This window comes from Corapipo altera, unplaced genomic scaffold (assembly GCF_003945725.1).
Source record: "Corapipo altera isolate COAL_440 unplaced genomic scaffold, ASM394572v1 67, whole genome shotgun sequence".
Taxonomy (NCBI): domain Eukaryota; kingdom Metazoa; phylum Chordata; class Aves; order Passeriformes; family Pipridae; genus Corapipo; species Corapipo altera.
Genome location: NW_020884906.1, coordinates 5,264,588 through 5,283,043, shown reverse-complemented (window position 1 = coordinate 5,283,043; position 18,456 = coordinate 5,264,588). Strand labels below are relative to the sequence as shown.

Below are 18,456 nucleotides of genomic sequence, written 5' to 3'. Positions count from 1 at the left end.
GGGGGGGGGGGGGCAGCGCGGCCCCGCCCGCCCGCGCCGGGAGCGCGCACGGGGCGGGGCGCGCCGGGAGCGCGCGCGGGAGAGCCGCGGGAGCCGTGAGGGGAGCGGAGCGGGAGCGCGCACGGGAGAATCGAAAATAAAACTTGTAGGTTGAGATAAGAACAGTTTAATAATTGAAAACAAAGTAAAATGCAATAATAATGGTAAATAATAATAATTATGATAATAAAAAGGGAAAAGAACAAATAAAAACCCCAATACAACTGCTCACCACTCGCTGACTGAAGCCAAGCCCTCCACCCTTCCCGAAGCCAGGTCGGCCCCTTCTAGGTAGCTCCCCCAGTTTATATATTTGGCATGACATTCCATGGTGTGGAATAATATCCCTTTGGCCAGTTCGGGTCACCTGTCCCGGCTGTGCTCCCTCCCAGTTTGTTTCACCTCACTGGCAGAGCATGAGACACAAATAAGAAAAAAAGAGTTCTTGACTTAGGATAAACACAACTTAGCAAGAACCAAAACATCAATGTGTTATCAACACCATTCTCATTCTGAACCCAAAACACAGCACCAAGCCAGCTATTGAGAAGAAATGAACACTGTCCCAGCTGAAACCAGGTCAGAGGGACACCAGGTGTGTCTGTGTGTGTTGGGGGCAGCCGTGTGTGAGGAATGGGAAGTGGTGGGTGTGTGCACACACGTGTGTGTCCATGTGAAGGACAAGGGAGTGGAAACACTTTTGTGAGCAGAGGTTGTGTATGTTCCAAAGGACCATGGCAAGGTGAGTGTGTGGATGTGTGGGAAAAAGTGTGCCCAGAGCTGGGGGAATTCTTGTGCTGTTGGCAATTATCCATATGTGTCTCTGTGCCCAAGTAGTTTGTGCCCACGTGTGTGAATTCCCCCCAAACCCAACAAAACAAGAGCAGCTGCATCAGGACCCCAGCAGAGCTGCTGGGGTGGAATTCCTGCAGCCTGTCCAGCTCTGCACATAAATCTTGGCTCTGCACTCGTTGTGCATGAATATATGAATATATGTGACCTTGAACTGCCCACCAGCAGGGTAGGCCCTGGATGTACAGCCATATATGGTTGGATATTCTCCATATTTTCTCTATAAATCCATATGGAAGATGATGATGGCATGTGCCACAGTCACTGGCCTGTGATGCTACCTCTGAAAGATGCACACCAGCTCAGGTGAACACTGTGTGCACTGTCAGACATGCATGGACACTCCCACACAACTAATGAGCACAAAAAGGTTTGGCAGCTGGGGATCTGCCCATGAGCAGGACATGGTCCCTGTGAATTGTACATAGGAACAGCCAAATAAGATTTATCTCACATCCAGATATGTGCACATAGTGTCTTTTCTGTATCTGTAATGGAAATAAGATACTTTACAAAACACTTAAAAATGAAGAAACAGAAACTTGATTTTTTTGATGCAGCCAACAGAAAAGGGCAATTAAAGTTTCCAAAAGTTAGAGATAATAATTTGCGCAGTCAACAGAAGTTCTATACACAGCCCAGAGAACTATTTCACACCTTCACCAAAATCAAATACAGTGTCAAGCTGCAAGCTGGTGGCTCTATGTACCCTCAAGGTGATTCTGTGGTGTGTGAGGACAGGGAGGATGGATCTACATGCACTTAGCTACTCCTAAAGCACTGGATAAGGAAGTGCAACATAGCCTGGAGGGAAATATTTTTAGGAGAGCTCATTAGTTCTTAGTCAAAGTTAAACCCAAAGACAACCAGTTTTAAATGGGCATTTAGAAGTGGAAAGCCTGGTGCAGAGGGAGATTTAGCTCTACCAGCAGTGATGGAGGAAGGCCCTGCAGTGGGGAGGAGGAGGCTGCTGTGTCCCACCAGTGTGGGGTGGGTGTGAGCAATGCCCCCAGCAGCTGCACAAAGCCAGGCTGAGCTCAAATGCAATGTCTGGCAGACATAGACCCAGAGAACAAGCCCTCTCCTGTTCATGGCTTTCCTTTCATTTTATCTCATATGCATCCATCTTTTTATATAAAATGTGCACTCTTAATTTAGGATCCCGTTAGGTGACGAACTAGTCTGAGAAGATGATTCAGTTAGAACCTGTGCCAAAAGAGAAATGCATTTGCCATCTGAATCATCTTGGCAGGAAAGACGGATGTTAATTCAATATGGATCCCTAATAACTGAACACAGATGAAGGAAAACCCCCAGCTGTGTTGTTGCAAAGGAAGTGTTTTTATAGGCCTTAAGATGTGACATCCATAGAACAGAAATACATACCTGTATTCCGTGTAAGGAAAACCTGTTGGAAGCCAAGGGATAAAAATACATTCATTCAGAAACAAAACTGAAATAGTCCCTGAGCATTTATTCCATGTCCTCTTGGTTTCTCTGAAGTTTTCCTTTCTGAGATGTTTCAGCCTGCAAATGTCACCCTGATTTGTCATCCTTTGAAAGGCTGCTCTGCCCCTTGCCAGGTGAACAGCACTGAGCTGCCCCAGTTTCTCCATGTTCAAAATGGGAATGTGAGCATGGTAATTATGTGTCATTAATATCTGCAAAGTTCTTTAAAAAATCCTGAAGAGAAAGATGCAATGTAATCGAGTTAATCATAGCTCAGCAAATCCTCTTTGCAGAGTTGGGCTGGAGGAAGCTCTGGCCCTGATCACAACTCCTGAACTTTGGAGATGGCCAGAAATTCAAATTCCCAGTCCATCAAAGTGCAAACACAGGGCTCTCAAATATGAGCATTTTACAGTAAAATATTTATGCATCCCCAAAATCAGAGATGCCAAAAAGCTCTGATATAACATGCAGTGGTCCGTAAGGCCCTGTGTTGTCCATGGCTTGTGCCTCTAATGTTATTATGTGCTTCATGCAGTTACAGCTTTCTGTGGGAACTGCGGCATCTTTTCAAAGACTGGCTCTAAGCAACCACCACAGGGGCGGATATAACATCCATGGGGAAACTGGATAAAACCCAGATTTCTTGACTCCCATGATTTGACAGGATTGGGTGGAAAATCCAGCAAGCAGACTCCAGATCTGAGGACCTCTGAGTCCTGGACTTCTGTTTGAAGACCTCTGTCCCTTTGTGGCTTATTCCTTAGCCATACGGTCAAGCTTTGCAGAGCAGGGAACTCTGCACGGGTGGATTTGCCTGGATTTGATGGGATGCAATCATCTGTTGGGATTGGCAGGACCTTGTTGCTAAGTGCAGGGCAGCAGGCTGGCCAGTCTGTCTCAGGACCAGCTGAGGAACTGCCCTGATCCCACACCACATCACCCCGTGTGCCCTTCGTGGGCTGGCCTGGCTGCACCGGAGATGTCCCACATTGTTTGCACGCAGGATCTCCCAAGTGGCTGCAAAGCCTGGACAGTGAAACACTCACAGGGGAAGGAGGGCTCCCAGCAGCACCACCGACAGCAGCAGGACCTGCCTGCCACTGCCAGCTCTGGGCTCTTCTTTCCATGCTGTCGGGGACAGAGAGAGAGACCAGGTAAGAGGGCGTGTGGAGACTGGTGTGTGCTTGGTGGAGGGGCCACGTGTACTTTAGAAGGCCCATGCTAATTAGTTAAGGGGAGATGAGTGCAGGTCAATATTAGGCAGAGTTTAGGGCAAGGCTGGTCCTGTCCTGTGTCTGCCTCAGATGATCTGTCTCCCTACCCCGTGCTTTCTGTGATCTTGGGTTTACTCTCCAGGGTCTACTTGGGGCAGAGACAGAGATTTTCCAGGACATTAGAGGCAGTGCATCTTCCCACTCTTGCTGGCTCTTGGTTTTCCAGGTGCCTCTCTCCTTATTTTTCTTTTGCTTGCCTTGTTTTTTAAAGAGCACAGATTCCTCACACACGGCTGCAGAGCTGGAAGCAGGAAGGTTTAATCACCTCTCCCACGTCACTGCACATGGAGGTTGTTTCTCTTTGCTGTGCATCTCTAATATCAACAAGCACAGCTGGCCTGGTTTTGATTCCGGTAATGCAGATCTAAATCCAGGCACCCTCCACCCTATAAAGCCAAAGGAGCTACTATTAATTAGATCAGCGGGGCTGAGATAGGAATCCAGGATTAGCTTCCCATTCACCCCGCCGGGAAGGAGAGCACACTGGAGAGGCTGTGCCTCCTTGCAAGCAGGCAGCACACAGGTTGTCAGACAAGTTCCCTGCTCACAGTGTGCAAGGGAGGGCAGGGAAAGTTACTGTGCAGAGTCTGTCCCAGAGCTTGGTGGGGAACAAGAGCCAGGATGAAACTCAACCAAAATATTAAAATCCGAAGAGTGATGTGAGCTCTCCCCAGTTCAAAAGGGAAGATTTTAAAAATCAGAACCAGATGTATGTGAGTACAGAGAGAGACCTCTCTACTGATCCTTTTTTCATTGCTCTGCTATCAGACATCCCACTGGAGAAGCATCAGTTAAAACCCTCACAAGCTGATCCCGCTCAGTGGCACCATCCAAGCCAACATTCCTCCTGCAGGGCTGTTCTTGAGCGCTGCCTTTGGTCCCTTTGCTGCACTTTACCCACAGCCTCTAAGATAATTAGCAGTCATCAGATGAGAATTAATTTTTAACAAACTTCTCCCTGCGTGGGAGAGGGAGTGGAAAGCTCAGTGAATGGCAGGAAAAGTCTGTGCAGGGAGTGTCGACAGGTCCTTTTATCGTCCTCCAAAAAACAGCAACATTACCAAGGATTTATTTACAGAAGCTGGGAGGAATAAGGCAGATGCTGTCAGCTCCTTAAGGCAGAGACTGGTTTTAGTTATTGTTCTTCTGTTTGCACAACACTTTGGCTGGGGGGGTTCGTGGTACCAGAGGAAACTTCCTGCTGCAGAACAAGTAACATCTGATGACAAGTGCTGAAACTGAGGCTCAGATATCTATTGAGGAGGAAGAAGCAGGTCAGGATCCAGGAGGTGCCTAATCCAGCCTGATGTCTGCGGCTGGAGGAGCAGAAGGCGGGAACAGGCTGCCATGAGCTGCACTCACATCTCTGTGCATGGACTGGAGGGGCAAAACACACAGATCCTTCTGGAAACTGCTGCAGCTTCACTTCCCACTAACAAAGTGGTGCTGAGCAGAGTGGGGCCAGCTGTGTCCCAGATGTGGCACACTGCCTGCACTGCCATAGGGTCATGATTTTATAGCAGGATGCTCAGGAGCATCAACAGTTGCGTTTAGTACAAGAGAGCATCATCTGCAAATAGCTCTGCCCGGCCTTGCTCTGAAGGACGTGCAGGCAGCTCCCTCAGCAGCCAGAAGGGTTTTACATCCCTGAGATCATATATTGCTCAGAAAGCTAATTTAGTGCAAGCTGCCCTTATCTCATCCATTAAATGTGCAAGTGAATTGACCTACTCCTCGATCGTAAAACATTGCCACAATTGCTGGCTGGGAGAAGGCGTCAGCCCCTTACTCAGCTCCCTTATCTCCACTTTACCAACCAGACTCTTAGTAAATCCATTATTTTTCAGCATTAATTCATGAGATGGCCATTAGCCAGAATTCTGTGACTGTACAAACAAGGACAAAAGCAGTTCCCACCTTTCAATTATATCATGGGCCTTTCCCAGAAACCTGGGGAGTAAGGGTTCTCATTCCAGTCAAAAAAGAGTGTGATTAAGGCCCAGAACAGTTTTCAAAAAGCTCTTGAACTTGGCAGCTAAACTTGCACAATTAGTCCACAAAGGAAAAAGGACAAATTGTGAATAGCCTAGGAATAAGAGGAGAAGAACAAACGTTTTTTTCTAGGGCAAAAGATGACCCGTGACATCTGCAATTTGGTTTTTTTTTTTATGGCTTGTACAAAAATACCTCTAAAACTACTCTTAAGTATTAAGTAATCACTGACAGATGTATATATGCATGCTCGGGCTCTGCCTACTGTATTCTGTCAAAGATCATCAGGAAAAAGCCAGTGACCTCTATGTTCAGGGAGCAAAATACACATCCAGAACCTTGTGGGTGTTGTCAGCCCCGCTGGATGCGCTGTGGCCATTATCGTGCATTAGCGCTCGTCACATACATTTACACACACGAGCCCTGATTGCTGCCTTTCAGGTCAGTGATAAAGCAGCTCTGGAGAAGCAGATTCGCAGTGGGAGATGTGCCCGTGGGCCAAAGAATCATTAAATTATCTGCATCAAGAAACCTACTGCAATGCGACTTGACAGTTGTACAGTACAGTTGTACAGTACTAGGCTGAGGCTGTGTTTTACTCTGGAGTTTTCAAACCTGGCCTACACTGAATTCTTTTTTCCCCTGTGAATAATTTCCCATCATTGCCACCACATGGGTTCATTTCTGTGACAGACAGAGGAAAAGTCGCCACAGTTGTCCATAGCTGAATCAGTACCACCATCTCAGCCAGCTGGTGCCCACCTCCCCCTGCAAAACAGGGGAGCACTCAAAATCCTGCTGTACCCAAGTCAAACACGTAAGAAAGTCAGGGAGTCCAGAAAATCCTGCACCAGCTGCACTCTGTCCTTTATAATCCTGCTCCATGCTCAGGTGAGTGTTCACCTTGCACAGCCCTGTGCTGCCACAGTCCTCCATTGCCCCCTCATGATAAGCAGTCCCCATGGGAAGAGCTTTAAACCTGGTTGGCCAAAGAGTGGGAGAAATCATCGAATCATTAAGGCTGGAAAGGATCTAAATACAGGATTCCTTTTGCTGATGGGAGATTCAAGGCATGGAAATATTAAATAACCTGCCAGAGCACACTGGGAAGCTGAGCTACATTACCCAAGGGCCTGCCTCACATTCTGAAAGAGATGATCTCTATTCCTGTAGAACAGAACATACTTACTGTTAGCTCAGGAAGTACAGATTCCTGTAATCTGGCTTTTAAAAAGGGCTTTTAATGACCAGGAAACAGCACAAACATCTGAGCTTGCCTTATAAACCTAAACCACATACTGCCTGTAAGCACAGCTTCCATCTCCCTGAAACTCAGCTGCTCCATGGTCTCTAGGTGAGGGAAAATGAAGGGAATTTATTTTATCTTCCCTGATGGTGGCTGGTAATGACCTGTGAATTAGTGTCATGTGTGGCTTTTTTTTTTGCAGGCTGTAAAACAATTAGGCCTGGTCCCCAGTTAGACTTTTGCTCCTTGTGTCTGGGAGGCTTTTTGTGCTTGCTGCCGGGGAGCTCTGGGTATCTGGGAGTTGTAAAGATGTCTGTGGTTTTATTGCTAGATTTTTACAAACCTCAGGTTTGTATTTTTATTATGATTGCTGCTGTGAGGACATTTTAAAAAATATTGTGTTTCTCTTTGAGATTACATTTCACTCTGTTGATCTTTCTCTTGACATTTCACAGAGTTGGGGGATTCTGGTAAAATATGCAGAGTAAGCAAAGGAGATCTCCTTCACCCCAAATCCTACCTTTGCCAAACTGGGGAGGCACAGGGTGTTTTCACTGATTAAATTAACATAGGCTTGGGCTGGTGGGAAGCAGTGCCTGAACAGAGCAGGGCATGCTGTGATGTTAACAGCTCAAGACACTGTCATCTCCCCTCTCCTATCAGAGCTGCTGAATCTTTTCCCAGCCTTCTTTTCTGCTCAGCCAAACCTTATATAAATACTCTGTTCTTGGGGCAATAGACAAATTGCACAGCTGTTTAACTGTCACTGTTTGAGACCTATTTTCAGACTGGCAGGGATTGTGTTTCACATTGATTAAGCAAATGATACACAAAGAGGAAATCTCTCCCTTTCCCTCTCCTCTCTTAGCCGAGGCTAATGGTGAAGTTGAGATGTAGAGATGTGCTGGCATTTGGCTGCTGTAGAGCTGTATCAGTTATCTGTTTGCAATAGTCAGGGGAACTCTAAAGTCTCATCATCTTGCCTTAAAGATACAGAATTGGTTTTCAGCAGCTTGTTGAAAAGACCAAAAAAAGGCACATAGGAACCTACAGACATGAAAGTTCTGGTCAGTCTCAGCTCATATCTTTTCAATATGTTCACTTTCAAAGGACCCCAAAGAACTTGGCAACTATTAAGGAGGTGGTGATAGAGCTATAAATTACATGGCATTGCCCTGGAAAGAGCCAGTTTCAGTATTTGGAAAGAAGAATGTTAAAGTCTATTTACTGTATGAGCTGTTACAAACACTCAGACCTTCTGATCGATAGGATGAGGATGGGAACAGCTTAGGACAGAATAATTTTTGATGTTGGGAGTTATCCTTTATTATTTATTATCAGAGATGGTACATTCCAGGCACTGATAATGATAGTACTGTAGTCACCAAGTCTCAGGCTTAAATAAAGTATTCATGGGTACCATTAAAATGCTGTTGCTCACGTCTTCGACAGATTTTGCAGGGACAAACTCTGAGATAACACTGGGATGAGAGGCTGCTTGACAAATTGTCTGGAGCCTTTGGGGGGTTCAGGGTGCTGGTTTCCTTCTGTTCTGTGACCTTTAGCAAGGCAGTTCCCTTGTCTCTGCCCACCTCCTGCCTGGCTGGGACTGCCTCAGGCTGTACAAGTCTGCAGCGCCTGGAACAGCGGGATCCGATCGGGATGTTGGTGGAGGCTTCTTGGCAGCAGAGGGATGCCAGCAGCAGATAATCAACTGGAGTCATCGGGTTTGCATAAACACAAAGCTGCTCCGTCAGAGACAGTCTGTGCCCTGAACAGACTCGCTGTGAGCCCCTGCTGACAGCAGATCTGTCCCTGGGGCAGGTTCTGCCCTGGGCCTCGGCACACGCCTGGGGCACGAACAGTGCCAGGCTCCGGGGAACATTTCTGAATAAAACCAGAGAAGATATAAAGCCTTGTATTTTGTTTTGTGTTTTTCCATGCAGGGTATGGTGGTTTGGCATCTGTCAGGCAAACAGATTAAGAACAGATGGGGAAAGATGTGAAACCCCGTTGATCTCTCAGGGATTATTTCAGAAACACAGGGAACAAATGCACGCTGGATTCTGGCCCCTGCTCTTACGTCCTTTCTGCAGGCACTGCTCCAAATGTGCTTCGTGCTGGTGTAGAGTTCCTCTGCCTCTGTGCCTTGGGCACCTCCAGTCTGTCCCTCTTGTGCTGCTGCCCGCTCCAGCCTCCATCTCAGGCTTTACCAGGGATCCACTTCGGGTTCTCCTCTCCTTGAGAGAAGGGCTGCACCCTGCCCTGCACCCGCAGGCACAGAGACCGTGACGCCTTCCTTCGTCCATGCTGGAGGTTCCCAGCTCGTAGCTCCATTTCACGTTTGGTTTATGGTGCCTCTTTAAACCCGGCTCAGGTCACGGACAGCACAGAGCCCATCCCGGCTCCCGGGCCGGTCCCGCCTGCAGTTCCGCCCGCGGACAGCAGAGGGCACGCGCTCCCCGCGCAAAGCGCGCGCCCCGCGCCGGGATGCGGGAAAGGAGGGAAGGATTCGGGATCGGCCACGCGCGGGCACCGGGACGGCGAGGGATGGGCCCGTCTCGAGCGGTTTTCTAGCCCCAGGGCTATGTGTTGCCTTTTTTTCTCATCCTTTCATGATAACTTTGAGATGCGTGGGTCCCCGGGACATGTCCCTTTTCCCCTCCGGAGCCTGTGACCCCTCGGACGGGGTGTTGCCAGGCTTGGCTCTGGATCCCGTGACTCCGTGGGTGGCAAGAGGGCTGTGGGCTGACTTGGCGTCGTGGGTGATGGCAGCAGCACGAATCTCGGTGCAAAACGCAAAACCTTGGCCAACACTGAAATCAAGGAGCTCAAACTGAGCTCTCTGTTGTGAGGCCGTGCAAGCAAACGAGCTTCGATCTGGATCAGAGACATAACTGCAGACATGGCACATTTGAGATTCAGATTGTGCCCAAGAGAGCCTGTGGAAGCCAAGCTGGGAGTAATCCCTGACCTTGGCAGCCTGTTTGGCTGCTCTGATGGCCTAGGGGAACAGTAAAGCTCCCCCAGTATTTGGCTGTGCAGCCCTGGGGGGCTGAGCCTTGCGGGCTGAGCCTCGGAGACCACAGCCCCAGTGGTCCCTATACACATGTTGTGAGCAGTTTGTGGCAGTGAATCAGCCTGTGGGGCCCAGTAGAGCTTAGCTCTCTTCAAGGGGGCCACACGTGGCCCACAACCCTGTGACAGTCTTTACACTGCAAGGCTTGGAAGCAGAATAGCAAAATAAAGCCCTCATCCTGCTACTGGCTTTCCCCACCTGATCCATATTTTCATTCTGGTGATTTATGGGAAGAGAACCAACAAAGGGAGGAAGAGTAAAAGTTAAACCTTTGTGAAGAGCCCAAGCAGTGTGCAGTGACCTCTGAAAGCACTACACCCACTGCACCATGTAAAATCATCACAGTTCCATCTAATCAATGAGTACTTATCTCTCTAAATCACCTTCTTTAGGGACCTGGGACCATACAGAGAAAATAGAGTAAGAATATTTTAAAGCTATGTACACCATGTCTATGCACAAGAAATAAATCAAAGAAATCCATACCTGGGGTCCTGAATGATGCAGTGGGAGATGCCCATAGTGCAGATGATTCTGGGTTTTGGTCAACTGTGCTACACCTTTTCTTCTGACTGTTCTCTGTATTGGAGGGAAATATGGATTTTATTCCGGGTTGACAAAGGAAATCTTGGTCTTCAACAATCCATCGAGCCCCACACCTGGAGCTGAAAAGGCAATGCAGAGGAGCATGATGAGAAACACACATAACTCTTGGAGAATGTACTCCTGCCTTTCACCACAAATGGGCCTCAATACAGGTCTCCTGAGGAATCATGAAAAACATGGAACCTTGCAGGCAAGGAAGCAGCACTTTGTGAGCTCTGTGGTGCTGGAGCTGAGCCTGGACATGGCCTATGGACTCTGCACCTCACCTGGGGCTCCCATGTCCACCCCAGCTCTTGCCAACACTGCAGGAATAACCACAGCTAAAAGCCACCGGGCTCCTTCACCTCCCACTGATCCCTGGCTGCCTGTAACTGGGACCAGCTGCTGGAGAACACCCAGGAGGTCCCATCCAGCTCTACGATAAAAACTGTCCCCATCCCAGACCCAGCATAAGCCAAATCTCTGGCACAACAAATTGAGGGATACATTTCCAGTGCAGTGGAACCAGTGCGTGTGGCAGTGGGAGTGTCCAGCTACCCAATGGAAGGATGAGGTACAGCCAACGTACAGGTGGACCTTGGGTCCATAACATTGGCCAGACCCTCACTGGCCATAAAAGTCTGACATTAGTCTTTAAAGATTTGTTAGCTGTAATTAAGCAGCTTTCTGGTCCCATCAGCTTAGATGTAACAATCCCTCCTAGCCCATTAGCAAAAAGAGCTGGCAAGCCTGGAGTTGATGACTGACTGAACAATATGAAGAGGTGGTGATTTGCTGGCGATGTGTAAAAACAGGCAACAAATCAGCTGGCAACCTGCACTGGACTGAAAGGAAATCAAAGCAAAAGGCAGATGACTTTGAATGGGCTCCAAAGGTCACAGAGAAACAAGCAAAAACTGATAAAGTTCACGGGAAAACAGAGCGAGCAGAAGGAGCGCTGCATCTTCTTGGCACTGGGAGCAGTTGGCATCTGACTTGGAACAAATGTATTTCTGAGTTAAAAAAATACATTTATCTGGAGGGAAGCTAGAGGCGTAAAAACCAAAATGAAGTGGTGCATGTAGGCCTGGTTGCTCCAGCACTGGGAGAGCGTGCAGGGACCATGGTGCTGGGAATGGTGGAGTTGCAGTGGTGCCACGGGGGTGGTGACGCTGGAGGTAGATTCCAGCAGTGGCTGTCACCCACAGTGGGTGCAGTGGATCACAGCTGCAGGACGGTAACTGTGCCCCATCAGAGCTTCACACTGTCCCATTAGTCATGGAAAATGACTCATCTCACCATCCAGCCTTTTGAGAGGATGGTTGTGGTGTAAGAGATTAATGCAGAAGAATCGTCTCAGCACTAGAGCTCAGAGGCCGAGGGTCCTTACATGAGGCAAGATAGAACCACTCATAAGAAAGAACAAAAAAAGTCCCTTTGCATTGAGGATGCACCAAAGCCAGTGGAAAAAGCACTCAGCCAAGTGCCAGGAGCTCAGAAGCCATGAACATCCCAAAGGTGAGATGCCTAGGCAGAGGAGGATATGAGTGTAAGTTGGTACTTTCCTAATTACAGGATCTGTTTAGCTATTTTAGGTTATGTTCCATGCAATATTGAAACACACAAGTTATCATCTTTTGGCAGTTTGGTTGGTACAGCATCTAATTATCTCTGTAGCTTGGGGCTGGTAGCAAATGCTTTTCAGACACCCAACAGGGATAAAATAGGTAGAAAAAGTGCAAGTGTTTCCTTCTCTCTTGGGCTTTGGCAAGGGCAGAATCCAGCCCCCAGAGTACCTCTTACACATTTTCCTTAGTATTGCATCAGGAAGCAGCTGTAGTAGGCTTGGAGCAACCAAGCCCAGAGAAACGGGGAACACATAAGTTTACACTAGTTCGTCCCAGAGCTGTGACATGAAGAGTTCAAATCAGTGTGGGGATCACAAACTTCCATCAGTTCCTTAGGGCTTTGAGCTCCTGAGGGCATCAACTTCCTGCAATCAGCAATCTTCAACCTGGATGTCAGAAATACTCCAGCCCACAGGCCAAATCAGGAGCTTCTGACTAATCAGGAGCTCCCAGCTAATGGCACTGGGCTTTTGGGACCCGTGGGAGAGACCTTCGTGAAGATCCCAGCCTGAGGCCTGTTAGAAATAAATGCCTTGATTGTGTAATGCAAGAAAATCCTGCATCCTGCAAGCCCCTGCATGTCCCTGCCATGGGGTTGTGGGGGATTCGTGGAGGGAGGGATTGTATCAGTGCTGTCTGGTTTGGGTGGAGGAGTGGGTGGATGTCACTTCCAATTCCTAGCAGGAATCTGGATGTGTCTGTGCTGGGAAATTGCAAAATAGAACATTGTGCTAATTAATGCCAAACAGGAGGGCTTTGAATATACATCATCAGAATAACCTTTAGCAACCACTAGATGCCTTCCATCTATGAGTGTCTCATAAAGAGTACTTATATTTATTACGTGGCAATGGAAATACATCTCCAGAGTGATCTGCCCAGTGCAGCCATAATGCCCAGTTAGGACTGAATTGTCCAACATGCACAGAATGAAACACCCTCCGTTCATTCATGCTCTGGGAGTGCTAGTTTCACCACTGGCAGCCCTCTGCACTAACTAAAATACTTCTGATCCAGTCCAACAAGTTTTTTTTTTCCAGGTTTGCTTCTCCACAGTGAAACCACAGATCGTGCTATACGGAAAGCTCTGAGCCTTGAAAAGTCTAGAGTTACTGTAGGTTGCAGTGGTTGGATTTGATCCTAAAACAATGAAACCAAATGTGAAAAAGACACAGATGGCTGTCGCCTCTGTGCCATTTGGAGGGGGGTTTGGTTTCCAGCCAGGCAGCCCCATGCCACAGTTATGCAAATACAGGGAGCAGAGTTGGAGGCAGGGGTACACACACATCTCTAACAGACTGTGGCACGAGGGATAAAATAGCGGAGTGGTTTTGGAGGGGGCGAAAAGATCACCACACCAACCTGAAGGACACAGGATTTAAGAATACAGTAAAACCCTGACTTCACTTGAGGCAAAGGAGGCTCTGGTATGGCTCTTGATGCCCCTGGATACTGTGTACCCATGGGCAGGTAGAAGCCTGACAGACCTTCCCTGTGGGAAGCTCATTTCTTGTCCTGTGTATGTAACCACAACTCCTTGGGGTGGGGACACTCACATGGAGTTCAGCCCAACAACTGACAACAGTGAGAGGCAGGGAAGGGAAGAGCCCGATGAAAAGAGGAATGAGAAGAAGCCATGGGAAAATAGTCCAAATTGCCTTGACTGAGGGTGCACTGCCAAGGTCTAGACCCTGAATTCAATATGGAGTAAGAGGATGTAAACAAAACTACATCCTTTAACTCCAGGACTGGATTTAGCCCTGTAATGAATTTGAAGAAGACACAAACGGGTAAGATTGGGCTGCACTCTCCCATTAAAAATGCATTTCTCCAGTGAGACACTACTAACAGAGCAGATTTTGATCTCTGATAATTAAACTACTAATCAACCCCTTTTAGAAATTGCCCGATGGTTCCCATCTCAACCTCCTGTGAGGATGGGGAGGCTTAGAAATTTAATACAATTCTGTGGTTGACTTAACATCAGGCAGGTTTCAGACTATGCTTTACTAGAACCAGATGAATTTCTAAGCCCAAAATCCAGCATACAGAATGCTGATTAAGTTTGATCTGGTGACCATCTGTCCTTGTGTTTGTAGTATGAGTAGCTAAATGAAATTCTGGAAAAAAAAGAGTTATCTTAAATACACACAGGATAAGGCAAATTGAAGAAAGCCCCTTTCACTGTTGCTATGTGAATCTTCTCAGCAAGAGGGGAAGATTAGGTTAGTCTCTGAAGTTACATATGCATGCTTGAGTTCACTTTTTCTGACTCTCAGAAGCTGAAACATCAATCTGTAGCTTTTTCTTGAACTGCATCTTGTGAATTTAACTGCATACTAAACCCAAGCAGACACTAGATTGAGTTCTGGTAGTGAGAAATGTTTCACTGTCACAGAAAGGCAGTATCTTGGAAGGTGTAAATTGGTGCAGCTCAATGCAATTTCTCTCCCCTTCCAACTTGACTTGGGCCAGTAATCACCCCAAATTGCTCCCCTCCTCCTTCATACCTCTATCTATCTATCTATCTATCTATCTATCTATCTATCTATCTATCTATCTATCTATCTCTATCTATTTATCTATCTTTTTACATAGATAGAGCAAGTGAAGACAATTAAATTATGAGTAATAGCTCAATAACCAACCAAAGTTCATCTAAGAGCAGAGGTGATGGCTGTCAGACTTTTTTCCAATCATAATGGAAATTTACTGGAGAAAAGAACAGTGTGATAAATGATGGCATAATATAATGCCCTCCTTTGAAGGGAGCCAGCTAAGGGGCCAGGCCCATCTGCAGACTGAATAGGGAAGAAGAGAAAGTATTGGGAAATGCAGAAAAATAGCTCTGTGGGGATCACAAATACTGAAACAGACAGTGCTTGTCAGGCTTGCAAACGGAAATGGTTTCTAACATGCAAAGGCACCAACTTTGGTCCCCAAGCCCCATCTCATGCCACCAGCTCCTTCGTGTGAAGAGCCACAGGGAGCACAGAGCAAAAACTAATCCAGTCTGTGTCCTCTGCCAGTTTTCCCCAGCTGCCTGGGGGACTTTGCTCTTTGAAAGGGTATCTGTTCTTTAAAAGGAGCTGTTCACATGTCAGCACATCAGGCTGTGACCAAAAGAAAGATGCCGAGCGTGGCTGCAGGGCTTGGGCTGGGACACAGGACAGCTCCTCGAGAGGAGGCGGCTCAGCAGTAACCACAACAAACCCCACTGGCTGAGGGCTGGGGAGCACCCTGGGTGTGGGAAGCTCTCTGCTACCAGGGGAGCTGCCTGATCCAGGCTTTCCCATTGCTCACCCTGAGCCTGACTGCTTGATCTCCTGGTAAATGGGAAAAGTCTGCAACTGTGATGCTTTTCTGGGGGAAGAGAGAGTCACAAGAAGTCCCTTGGGGGGCCATTAAAGGAGTTTGCCATGAAAAGCCAAGCAGATGTGTTTGAAACTCCATGTTTATTGCCTGGCCTACTCTGGTGACTCCCTATTCCCCCGGCACATGCTCCTGCCTCTGGTAACACTCACATTGGGTGCTCATTCCCAATGGCTGGGAGAGAGGTCGTACAGACAGTACCTGTGCAAATGCATCTGGCTTTGATAAAACCCTGCCATTAGTGTTCAAAGTCTCCAGCTGACACAAGAAAAGCCAAGCATTAGGATCCTTTCTACCTCAAACAACCCTAGGAAAAGAGCACATTGTTTGGACGTCACTGGGCTACATCTATGCCTTTTACGTGGCCTTTTTCTTTGCTTTTTCATTTTCTTTCTGAAGTTTAAAAAGACGCTTGTTTTTCTTGCTAATTCTTTCCTCCCGGGTGCTGATAGGGATCTCTGTAACATGAGGCCAGCTGGAAGAAATTCAAACTGCTTTCTAAATGTTGTTATGATAGAGTGTGGGGGACATGCTTTGAAGCTGCTGGGCTCAGGAGATGTCCCTGACTCAGGAGAAGCAAGGGGCAATTAAGCTCTTTTTCTGGAACAAATTTAGAGTCTCTACATGTGAAAGCACAAGTCACTTGCTGGTGTTACCCCATTCCAACCTCTAGGGAGAAGAAAACTTGGGTAGGTGGTATTTAGTTGATGTTCCTGCATCCTGGGAGGACGAGAGCCTTGGGCACAGCCACGTCCTGGAACAAGGGAGGCTGCAGTCTGGCTGTTCAAGCTAAACAGTTCAGTTCAAGTGGAGGTGTGAAAGGTGCACTGATTTGTGCTTCACATCTCAAATTAAGTCCTCTGTTAAACCAGGGGAGGGAGCAAGGGAATCTTTTCTCTCTCTGTCTTCTTGCTTCAAAAAAAGGGTAAATATTTTCAAGTCACTTGCTGAAAGCAGAATCTGCTGCTGGCAAATGTGTGAGGCAAGTCAAGGCAATAACTCTGCGGCAGGACACAAGAACTGGGAAGGTTTTCATGGAGGAGGCATTTTTTAGTTCCTTTGCTTCTGTTTGTTCTTTTTTGCTGCACTGATCCCTGCATGGATCCCTCTGCCCATGGGAACAGCCTCCACAACACTGCTGTGGTCAGTTGAACAGGGACTGTTCCATGAATAATGTGAGTCCTGTGTGGGACAGAAAGGAGGTGATTAGTACCAGGGCCCTACCTGGCATCTCTCCTATCCTTCTCCTGCCCTGGTTCCTCTCTGGTGGGTGCTTCTCAGTTGCCATCATTCAAAGTTGATTCAAAAGGGGCTGTGGAAAGAGAACAGGGGCAGGTCCCACTCCCTGCTGCCCCAGGTAGCGCTCCTTACATTTGGTGAGCTGATATGCTTTGTCTCCCTGACTGGGTCAAAACCATAGTTGTTTAAGGGAAAGCTGAAATCCTGGACTCATGCCTGGAAACTTCAGGTGTTCAGGCACAAAGTAGGGGCTTGCACTGCCTAAGTACAGCCCTGCCTGCTGGAAGGATGGTTTGATTGCTCCATCTCTTTCTCTCCCAGGGAAAGCTTGTTTCTGACTGTTTCCTTCCCAGCTCTTTCTGCAGCCTGGGTTGAAAATCCCATGGAATGGGGCTCTGTCAGCCCCACGGATATGGTTCCACGTGCCACATGTCGGTTATCAGCACCTTGGCAGAGATAAAGGAGGCAGAAAAAGAGAGAAGTCCTCTAGGGAAGGGATCCTCAGCCTATTCAGTCTAGTGTTTGTATTACTGATTCAGTTCTTGTGCAGGGAAAAAAAATAAAAGAGGAAATAAAGGCTTTCCTCAGAGCCAGACATTCAGAGAAGCCCAGAGGTTCATGGAGTGCTGGCCCTGTTTGAAAATCTGGCTTCAGTCATGGCTACTGAGCCCTTACAAGTTTCCTCTTCAGAGGAGAAGAGACTTGATGGAACTCGGGCTTGGTGGGAGGCTGACAAACCCTCATGAAAGACATTTGTAACATGTGGGGCCTGGGAAGCAACATGAAGAGACAGCCAAGAGCCCTGAGGAACTGGAGAGGAAGAAGCTGCACGTGGTCTCTCAGAATCTAGGTCTGATGGGCTTCTCCTCCCTCCCCTTCTTCCCTTTGTAGCTGTTTCCTGCACAGACAGTTTCTATAGGCATTTCCAGGGAAGGCTGCACAGCTGAAGTTGCATTTTAAAATTTGTTTTTTAAACAACACTTTTCAAAGTTTACGTGTGCATGTGTGGAGCACTGAAGTATAATACGGAGGCAACTTTATCTGCACAGGCAAAGCGTAAGCAAGTTACAGCCAACTCTAACAGGCTCTACAACAAATCACACAATCACTTAAAACACACAGTGGCAAAAGCTGCCTGCCTGGAGCCACCCCACTCCAGCCTTCCAGGGCTCTGCTCCATCATTCCCTCCTTTCCCTGGCATGTGAAGCAAAGCCCACAGCAAAGAAAAGCAGGTGCCTCTGGCCACCTCCTGGCCCTGAGTTGTGACAGTGCTGCTGCTGTCATCACCCTGTGCTTCCACAGCCCTCCCCTCTCCATCCACCTGCCTGCTCTTGTCTTTTCCATGATGCTGGGAGCATTTTGGAGCAGGAATGGTGTGTTTTACATGACTGTGTAGCAGTTTTGTAAAGGGGCCCTGTTTCCTGGCTGAGGGCTCTGAGCACTCCTGTATCTACATCTGCATTGGACATTACAATCCCCTGCCTTGGGAAGAAATAGTGTGGGGCTGTTTTCCCTCCTCTTTGGCTACAGGAAGCTTGGCAACAACCTCCAGAGGTGATGTATTCACCTTGCCATGGCTGCACTGCCTGTGGCAAAGCCCTTAGAAGGGCTCCCTTCGTGGGATGATTTTAGGGTAGACATACACAGCTCTGAGGAATTCTTGCTCCTGCCCCACAGGAAGGGGAGGCACTGGGACA

The 18,456-nt window shown here is 47.8% G+C and overlaps 1 protein-coding gene across 1 annotated transcript in view; it reads right to left on the bottom strand.

The window, feature by feature from the left end:
• The window catches only part of LOC113951383, a 78,512-nt gene that overhangs the window by 652 nt on the left and 59,404 nt on the right, over positions 1-18,456 (bottom strand). Inside the window, exons 5-6 of the mRNA XM_027652315.1 lie at positions 10,421-10,513; positions 9,609-9,752 (exon numbers count right to left, since the gene is read on the bottom strand). Of these exons, the coding sequence (XP_027508116.1) occupies positions 9,609-9,752; positions 10,421-10,513 (237 nt within the window). The remainder of the gene's footprint in view (positions 1-9,608; positions 9,753-10,420; positions 10,514-18,456) is intronic.